Source organism: Suillus paluster, assembly GCF_016628075.1.
Source record: "Suillus paluster strain FC165 chromosome Unknown EDB91scaffold_296, whole genome shotgun sequence".
NCBI lineage: Eukaryota > Fungi > Basidiomycota > Agaricomycetes > Boletales > Suillaceae > Suillus > Suillus paluster.
The window spans coordinates 7751-17848 of NW_024537856.1; the positions used below are offsets into that span (position 1 = coordinate 7751).

A 10098-nucleotide genomic window follows, 5' to 3' on the forward strand; every position below is an offset into this window, starting at 1 on the left:
TGAGTCGGAGCTCCTTAATACAGGCAGGGTCAATGCAGCCCTCGTGCTGTGTGGAGTTGGGAGGGCCATGGACTATTTTTTTGTCTCGTTGGAGACCTCCTGTTTGGTTCCAGGAGAGGTGGTGACTTCATCCGACTCATTGGAGTCAGGATCAAGAGTCGTAGTGTGGCCTTTGGAGGCACAGGAGGTAGATTTAGGACAATCCTTGGCAACATGGCCAGCTGTGCTGCAGAAAAGACACAATTTCCTTTCCAGGTGCCTTGCCCACTCCTCATTCATAAGCTTTCCGTCTTTTCCTAATTTAGAAGTTAGGTCAGGAGCACTGGAAGGGACAGAAGGCTTTGTGAAGGCTTTCAGAGCAGACAATGATTTGTCGGAGGAAGATGACGGAGTTGATTTGGTGGTATATAACAGGGCAGACTTTGTCTTGCGGGAGACTTTGTCCTTGCACTCCTAGTAACAGGCATCTATGAGCTGGGCAAGATTTTTGAACTCAACTAGAGTTGTTGGCTTGCCTTGACGACAGATCTCATCTTTGATCTGTGTCAGAAGACCATTGTAGAACTGGCAGCAGAGTGCACTGCCACCCCAACCACGGACTCAGGCAGCCAGGCATTGGAACTCAACAATGTACTTGTTGATGTGGTTAGAGTCATGCATAGAGAGTTGCTTAAGTTGCATTTCCACATCTCTGGAGGGATCATGAGGTCCAAAGTTCTGCTGGAGTTCTGATGAAATCAGTGTAGTCATCCATCCAGTAGGGGCAGATACTACTAGAATTGGAGGGAAAGAGGTCAGGCTTGAACCATTCCAAGGCCTTCTGAAGCTTCCTGGTCTTAGGATCACTGGTAACTCCCTGATTGCAGCCCTCCACAGTGCAAACACTCTCGAGATTTTGGTGCTTGAGGCAGTACCTGCAGTGGTTGGTGATCAATGGGTTTTTGCACCATGGTATGGCACAACAGGGCTGTCCAACAGTGACACCATCAGTCACAATGACTTTGGTGGACTGCAGTGTGCTGTCAGGTGAGGCAAAACTTGCATACACCCATAGCATGCATGTGGGAGCTCTTCTTGACCATGGGTCATGATCCATTCGGTGTGTGCACACATAGCAGCTGTATGGCAATCCTTTTGGTCCCCATCATGGGAGACTTGGAGCTGTCCCCCTCGTGTCTGCTGGTGATCAAGCAATGAGACAATAACAAATGCATCCCAGACCTCTCATGTCGTCAGTGAAGTCAAGAACTGCCATGATTTGTCACACTCTGTGCTGCTACAGGCCTGAGCGATTTTGTATATGTGTGTGCAGTTCGTCACTGAAACACTGCAAAGCATAATGTTAAACATGGTCACAAAGTAGTCAAAAAATACTCACACAATTTGCATAAGATCAATCCACTGCATTGCCAACTCAAGCTCGACAAACTAATGCTCTGCAACCTGTATATGTGATGGTATTCCACCATAGTATGTGCAAGTCTTGTCCCTGACACTGTAATTATGATGATAGTTGGTGCTGCATGCTAATTGAGAGTCAGTGAAGATTTCCAGATTTGAATGGGAGTGTCATACCTTGACATTTCAGGTGAATGGACCATGCAGAGTGGGTGCCACTTGCATGTGTGAAAACAACAACACATTGTTGCTCTTCTTTTTTGAGGAGGGATCCAAGCTGCCAGGCAGTGCACTTGGGATTGATACATGTCTTGACCAGAGGATAAAGGACACGCGCTGTTATGCCAGAAATTAGTTCAGTCCAAGGATAACAGACTCAGACTCACTGAGACCTAGTGGATGTCCATGTATCATGAAAGAAGCCTCCTCCTCAGCTTGTTCCTCAGCTGCACTAGGCAGGGTCCACACAAGATCCTTCACAATCTCCCAGAGATAGTCTACCGCATCCACCAATATGTTAAATGACTGAGAGAGAAATGTGGTGATTGAGGCTCAGTGTGAGGCTGTGGCTGAAGAATGTCATCCTTCAGTAGGTGTGCACGTCGGATAAAACATGTGAGGTCAAGAAGCAACATATTTGCCAGTTCGTTGTAGTGTCATACTGCAGCAAAGAGGGTGCTAGTATCTGTGGTGCAGGGACTGCTGGAGATGGAGGGTGATGACATTTTCGTCCTCCAATGGCAGCTAGCACACTGATGATGACAGCAGGGTGACGGCAGGATGTGTGACAGTGGCTGATGTAGAAGGCAGGGCAGCGTAAGAACAACATACAGCCTGGAACCTGCCAACCAAATACCCCCAGACGTGTCCCCCACACTTCACCCAAACACTTTGGCAGACTTTGGCGTGGAGTCTGTGCGGACCTCACACAGACCGGCCATTTCCTACATGTCCTCGCACCGGAAGGGATAGTAACTCGTATTCTACAATCCCTGACTTTTTATCAATAAATATGACAGTATGACCTCATTACAGTAATCTCTGTATTCAATTTCCTCTATTCCAATATCTCCGATGCTCCACTGCTCAAGCAGCAGTATGATTTGTTCAGAAGCAGACACATTGATCAACTCAGCAATAAACTACTAGTAACTTACGCGTCATGCCGTTAACCATACTGCACCGAGGTGAAAGCAAAAACACGACCCACTGTAGTTCACTGTCGCGACATGCCATTCACCCAGAACAGATATGTTTGACCTACCACGCCAGTGAGTCATGTAAAATCCAGGACACAAACTACTCATACTTACGCAATTTTGTAAAACGCGCGGGCAGCCTGCGCAGTCGCTCTTTTTCTTGCAATTGATCGGGCAGTTCTCGCTGACAGCGTCACTGGCAGATATCGATGCTGTCAAAGCAGTGACAATGGCAAAGACAAAGTAGAGACGCATTGTTTGTGACGATGTGATATGGGGTCAAATGAATCTGAAGGGGACAGTAGGAAGACACCTTGCTTTTATGTACTAAATATTGTCCTTCATAGTGATGTAGGAAGAACATATCCGCCTGATAGTCTCCCCTAAACAGACCAATCGAAGGAAGATAGTCGCTCCTTCGTATTCCCGCCTGAGTAGGTCGCACGGGTCTCAGGCATGTCCCGAGGCAGGAGCATTGTTCTCGAGTTGAATTTAGAAGGGCCTCGTATATTCACATGTCAGTGATATCATGTCCCTAGACAATCGTTGGCGATACGGATGATAAGTTGACGCCTACGCTTCCAAGAGCTCCAATTCTCTGGGCAACATTCCGAACCGTGCTCTGTTCCGCCATCCTGTGATAAAAGAAAGCCCTGAGAGCTTACTTGGATGGAATGTGGTGGCCAGAAGCATGCCAGTTATGGCCCCGAGGCCAGCGTCGGAATGAATGTAGGGGAGAGACTTTAGGTTGTCCATTATGGCGCTAGATCTGTCAAACTATTCAACACACCCGCACACATAAAATACGCACGCACACATACCGACGACATACACACACACTGAGAGACGACACAGTCACCCTTCGTATACCCACTGACTAGGTTCTTGGTAAAAACTCAATAAGACAATATCAAAGCTGATTTTCGATTGAACAAAAGCTTCAAAGGAGGATTCAACGACATAAGGAGAATTAAAGCAAGAAGCTAGAGCTAAGGAAGGAGGATTCGACGGATGCCTCGAGAATTAAATCATGAACTTCAACTAGAGGTATCCAAGAAACGTAGGGCATAGTAAGGCATAGCGTCGTAGTTGCGATGTGATTATGTCAGCCAAATGTTCGAATTCTAAGGGACAAAATCAAAGCCAAAGTTTAATAGAACCAATGAAGTAGCCAGTCGTCCAAAAGTCGTGGAATGGACGCGATAATGGATCATTAACATCCGGGTGACCCCGCAACATATCGTTCATCGTAGGTTCAACTGAAACAAGAGGCCGGAAGAGGGGTCGAGTAGGTATGTGCGTCGCGGACGAAGGATTCTGAAGGTTTACGAAGATTTCTTGTTCTTCGTCTTTGATCAAGGGCATCATGAAACCCTGGCGTGGAGCGCGCCTCTGAGTCCGGGGTGAGATGGACAACCCCTTCAAATTAGCTGGTAGCGTGTCGAGACCGTCATCGTCGGAGTCAGAGCTGGACCAGAAATTCACATCTAAGCAATAATGAAAATAATTCGGAAACTCAAGCCTTCTAATACGAGAGAGAGAAAGCGTGCTGCGGAGGTAATGTCTTTGCTACTCTGACTGACTCGAAACTGACTCGACAGGTCCCCTGGGACTCACTAATGACGAGCTCATCATTCGGCGGATCACAGGCTGCCACACCCACTAACAAGAGCAACAGATCCTGTTCTGTAGCAGTCGAGAATGGTGATGCTGAGGACGCTCACAGTTTCCAAGTCCCCCTTGGTAACGAAACCAAGCCGCGCAGTATTGAATCAAAGGAAGGGTCTCCCCGAGGTGGCTCATCTCGTTTACACAAAAACTGGGTCAGTGCGACTCACAGACCAGAACCCTGAATTTCGTAAGGTGATCCAACGTGGTATTCTTGAGGTTAAAGTATACGTCCCCTTCACGCATGGATATCCCGAAATTGTGGCCGAGAACTCATATGCGAGGGGTCAGTAAACTACTTACCACCAGACTGTCCAGATGGCACCGATCGAGATGCAGATGCGGACAGATGACGACTACTTGTTGGCGCTTGCAAATCTAGTAAGTGTTATGTCGTACTACAAATTAATATCAACACCTGTCATAGATTGATGCTCGTGCTAGCCTCTTTCGCACTGATATCAAGGATGTGGCTTGTAAGAATACTCCAGACTACTTCCGGCTTGGCCACGACTGTGACACAATCCTCGACCGGCTTCTCGCTAATCATCCATACCATTTTCCTCAATCGTTTGATGTTTGTTATTTTTTTTTTGCATGAAGTTGATATGGTGCTGACACGTCACATGGTTCACCAAGGCGCAGGGTCTTCCTTCACCAAACCGACAGAAGCCATATCAAGGGCAGCCTGTATTCCACGTTCAATATGAGATATTCTTCAAAAATGCGAAGTCAGTTGGTTCGCAGTTTTCTCAGCGCTTTCTCGATATCTCGAAGAATAAGGCTGGTGGCCTAGAGATCCCCATCCCTATGTTGGCTATTGTCTGCACTGCGGTAGGTTTTGCTGTGTTCACGCTCATTTGCTCATTAACGTTCTTCGTTGCTAGATTCACGCCAGTGTCCTGGCGAAGAAAAACAAGTCGGGCGATGGTTTCAAGTTCACTGGTAATCAGTTTTGTGATATGTATTCATACCACGTGTCATTGTTGGAAAAAATTCGAAAGATGGCGCCCGTCAAGTTCACTGGTAATCAGTTTTGTGATATGTATTCATACCACGTGTCATTGTTGGAAAAAATTCGAAAGATGGCGCCCGTCAAGTTTCACAAGATGATGGCGGACATATACGCGGAAGTCCAGTAAATCTGTGTCGGAGCGGTGTACATGTTGCTGATCTAGCGCTGTTTACAGGCGCTTCGGTCATGACGCCCCTGGAGCCTATGACCAAGATGCTGACCTTGCGTTCTTGGACCTGGAAGGCATGGAGGACGAGTAGATTACATCACCGGCATGTGTTCCGACGATGACACGGAAACATCGGATTTTCAGGACTATCTTCCAGTAACGCTATTCGCATACATCTAACCACCACTCGCTGCCATTTTGTCGTACATTCGCTCATACGTTACTGCACTCGCGCTTTTAATAATGACTAATTGTTTCTTGTACTCCCAAGTGTGAAAGTCTATCCAGTATCACCTAGTGCAATCTAAGGACGTCGCAAGGCTTTGCTAGTTGTATCTAGGACTCTTCTAATTATTTTAAATGGCAAGAGGGTATCGTTAAATAAAAATCAGCAATAAAGTTCCGCTAGCCTTGTTAGCCCTTCTAATGTGTCTAATTAGCATTAGTTGCGCAAAATGTTTCTAATCTGTTCTAGCTAACACAGGAGCGTTTTCCTGATGTCTGTAGAGGTCAGGGATCCCAGGCAAGCATGCATAACTCGTATTCTACAATCCCTAGCTTTGTATCAATAAATCAGTATGGCCTCATTACAGTAATCTCTGTATTCAAGTTCCTCTATTCCAATATCGCCAATGCTCCACTGCTCGAGTGGCAGTATAATTCGTTCAGAAGCAGACACGTTGATCAACTCAGCAATCAACTAACTCACACGTCATGCCATCAACCATACTGCACCGAGGTGAAAGCAAACACACGACTCACTGTAGTTCACTTGTCGCGACAAAGATTTTTGATCTACCACGCCGGTGAGTCATGTAAAATCCAGGACACAAACTACTCATACTTACGCAATTTTGTAAAACGCGCGGGCAGCCTGCGCAGTCGCTCTGTTTCTTGCAAGAGCTGGGGCAGTTCTTACCGGCAGCGTCACTGGCAGATATCGATGCTGTCAAAGCAGCGACAATGGCGAAGACAAAGTAGAGACGCATTGTTTGTGACGATGTGATATGGGGTCAAATGAATCTGAAGGGGACAGTAGGAAGACGCCTTGCTTTTATGTACTGAATATTGTCCTCCATGATGATGTAGGAAGAACATATCCGCCTGAAATCATATCTAGATCAACATTCTCGGCCAAATTGACCTGCCTGATAGTCTCCCCTGGACAGACCAATCGAAGGAAGATAGTCGTTCCTTCGTATTCCCGCCTGAGTAGGTCGCATGGGTCTCAGACATGTCACTAGGCAGGAGCGTTGAATTCGGGAAGGCCTCGTATATCCACATGGCGGTGATATCATGTCCCTAGACGATCGTTGGCGATGCGGATGATAAGTTGACGCCTGCGCATCCAAGAGCTCCAATTCTCTGGGCAATATTTCGAACCGTGCTCTTTTCCGCCATCCTGTGATAAAAGAAAGCCCTGAGTGCTTAATTGATTGGAATTTGGTGGCTAGAAGCCTGCCAGTTATGGCCCCGAGGCCAGCATCGGAATGAATGTAAGGGAGAGACTTTAGGTTGTCCATAAAGCGCGTCCTGGCGCTGCTTGTTTGCTCATGTGAATATTACAGCACACAAATACAAAGCCCAGAGACAACGTGACCTGCATCCACCACGTCCATCGAGGTCGAAGGCTATTGATCATATAGCCATTTGATACAGCTCTACATCCCGAAACCACCTCCGCAGACTTACCACGAGTCAATAAACCTGCATTCGCCACCGAGACACCTCAGCTCAAAACATAATCGACGTTTGTTGAGATCTAAGGCAAATATCCAATCAGTGGACATGGCCCGTGCAGTGAGTAGCGGAGAATCTGAGTATCGGAATTATACGTAGTACACAAAGTACGGGCGGAGCTTACCGACGGACGTTTTCGCCTCCTCGGAGTGAATAAACTTGGCCTATTCATGAATACGTCCCCCTCAACCAGAGAGTACGAGAACATCAGATTCTCGACAACGTTGACCCAGAATCAAGGTCTTGCTGAAGGAACACAAATCAACGGGACTGCAACAACCATGAGAGTCGAAACATACGCAGGCGATACGATAAAACGACTTAAGACGATGGAAAATTTGAACTTCCAAGCCTACGCGCGGGAGTCATGTTATCCGACTCCCAACCTACCCCTTCTGACTTCATACACAGAACTGGATCGTGCAAAGGCTGAAAAACCGGGTGTAAATTCATCTGTAACAGAAATGCCTGCCTGTCTTGTAATCATTGACCATGCCATTAGAGGCAGACAATGTACGTTAGGTCATAATCATAGCAAGGATCAACGAAAAATCTCCATGACCAAAATCCAAGACGAACCTAAAATTTTGAGTTCTGAAAAGACCCAGAGCTTTCGAACGCAAACACAGTCCTCCGGGAGTCTGGACCGAGTCCCTATACAAATTCCAGACCCAGAGGAAGCTCGGAAAATATATAAGGCTCTGAACTTGACGCTCAGTCGCTCACTTTGGCGCTCCGCCGCCACGGCACCGTGGCAGCGGTGTAAATCGAGATAGGTAAGATCCTAGTAAAAATGATCTGACACGTTGCAATCGTCGTTCGTTCGTCGTGGTTCCCCACGGGGCACGCGGGAGGAGAAAAACCTGGAGAACTTGTCACATGAAAAACCGGCTATCTTCATTACATTAGATCAAATACGCTCGTACTTGTGAATGGTACGAGACTCGACTTGGTGTACTTATTAGCGATTCGGACCAAAGGAATTGATGCCTTCCGCTGGGTTGGAGTCAGCGCTCTATCGAGTACATACCAAATTGAGAGACGTTCGAACGTTTCACATCACCCGAAAATTTTGAAATATTGTTTCAGTTTACAGAAAACCCTCAACCGCACCCATCATGACGCGTACGCCCGACACGAACCAATCATCAATGAAATCCAGCTTATCTCTTTTCAAATAACCTGCTGGGCGGCGCCTGGACTCACGATTGAGTCACTTAGCCTTATGACTTGGCGTCTCTTGACAATTTTCGTCCACCAACTCATCCACTACCCTGGTCAGAGCTGAGCTGAGAGCGTAAGTTCCCAATTTTCGCGTATATATCATCATGCAAGGTCGACCCCCAAACAAAACCCGAAAAAAAACCAGAATGATATTCAATGATTCTTATACACAGTGTCATAAGATGTTATCCATGCGTACAAATGATTGAGAGGGGGTATCATACATATGAAAGAGCTACATCAAAAAAAGGTCAGCAGCACTCTCGCAACACAAAGGTGCGTGCTCACTCCGTATATCTCAAGAAAACTCTTGAGTGCTTGAGCGTAAAAGATCGTTCAGCGTCCTCACTACAGTACCAGCAGCTTCTCGAACGATATCTCTATCGCTCTCCTTGACTTTCGGCAATAGCTGCGTCTCGAACCGATCAGGATGCCATCGTCTGATGTTTTCCTTGATTCGGTCCTTCATAGACCTGTCGACAGGATGCAGAGACGACAACATATAAGCCGTGACGCCAGGAGTCGTAACATCATCGGGGCCGCTAGGCCGTTTGAAAACAGGCCACGGGAAATCGTCCCATATCAACACGCCGTTCATGCCAGGCATCTGCAATTTATCCCATTGACCACGATGGTGCTCGAAAAGCTTGATGGTGTCTTGCTTGTTCCAGGCCTTTCCAGCTTTCAACAGTCTTTCCTGCTCCAACTTGGCTTGCTCTCGGCGGAACTGTTCCTCGCGCTGCTGAGCTTGTTCAGCTTGACGACGGTGGAACTCGGCTTCTGACATGGGGGTGAGAGGGGGACCAGGTGCTGTTTTGGCATTCTGCTGGGCTGATGGCGTCGGTGGTTTAGGCGTACTCGGTGGCTGCGAACTAGCAGTCGAGCTCGGCCGAGTCGAGGACGACCAAGTTGCGCTGCTACGGCTAGTTCCGGTCGATCCTGCGCTGTTCTTATCTGTAGGCGGACTCGGTCCAGGCATGCTACGGTCGTTACGATTAGGAATCGGCCAAGGTCCTGTAGAAGACGAAGAAGATTGAGAAGTAGACATCTGGGGAGGTGGCGTGGGCCGACTTGGCTCCGGTCCATAATAACCCCAGGACTCCCAGTCCCATCTTTCCTGCCTCTTCTTTTCTTCCGCACGTTGACGCCTTATCTCTTCTTCGCGCTTCCGAAATTCTTCCTGTTGGACTTTCTGCTTGTCGTCGGATTTGCGGATCGCCTCCGCCTCTCGACGAAGCAGCTCTTCCTCCCGTCGCGCAAGTTCTTCTTCTTTCCTCCGGATTTCTTCCTCTTTAGCGCGCGCCGCCTCTTCTTTGAGCCTAGCGTCTTCCTCCTTGCGTCGAACTTCGTCTTCCTTGCGTTTCGCCTCCTGCGACTTGCGTAAGATGTCCAGTGAGACGCGTCTTTCTTCCTCGTCTAACCGTCGCGCTACTTCCTCCTCCTGTCTTCTGAGGTCTTCCGCTCTCTTCTTGGCTTGCGCCTCCTTCTTCTTGACTTCTTCCTCTTTCTTCTTGGCTTGTGCCTCCTTGCGTTTGATTTCGTCTTCTTTACGTTTGGTTTCTTCCTCCTTCTTCATCGCTTCCTCCTGTTTTCTCTGGATCTCGGCCTCTTTGCGCTGCGTTTCCTCCTCCTTCCGCTCAGCCTCCTCCTGTCTCCGCCTAGCATCCTCCTCCTTGCGTTTAGCT

The 10098-nt window shown here is 47.8% G+C and overlaps 2 protein-coding genes across 2 annotated transcripts; both read right to left on the reverse strand.

Moving 5' to 3' along the window:
- Positions 1-826: 826 nt before the first annotated feature.
- On the reverse strand, positions 827-1018 carry EDB91DRAFT_1017155 (uncharacterized protein; the record flags this gene model as incomplete). Its single annotated transcript, XM_041312502.1, has 1 exon — positions 827-1018. A coding segment is annotated over one exon (192 nt), but the record flags the coding sequence as incomplete, so codon positions are not given.
- Positions 1019-1428: 410 nt separating this feature from the next.
- EDB91DRAFT_1065411 (uncharacterized protein) lies at positions 1429-1944 on the reverse strand (the record flags this gene model as incomplete). Its single annotated transcript, XM_041314777.1, has 3 exons — positions 1429-1526; positions 1576-1734; positions 1785-1944. Coding segments are annotated over 3 exons (417 nt in total), but the record flags the coding sequence as incomplete, so codon positions are not given.
- Between the last annotated feature and the right edge of the window lie 8154 nt (positions 1945-10098).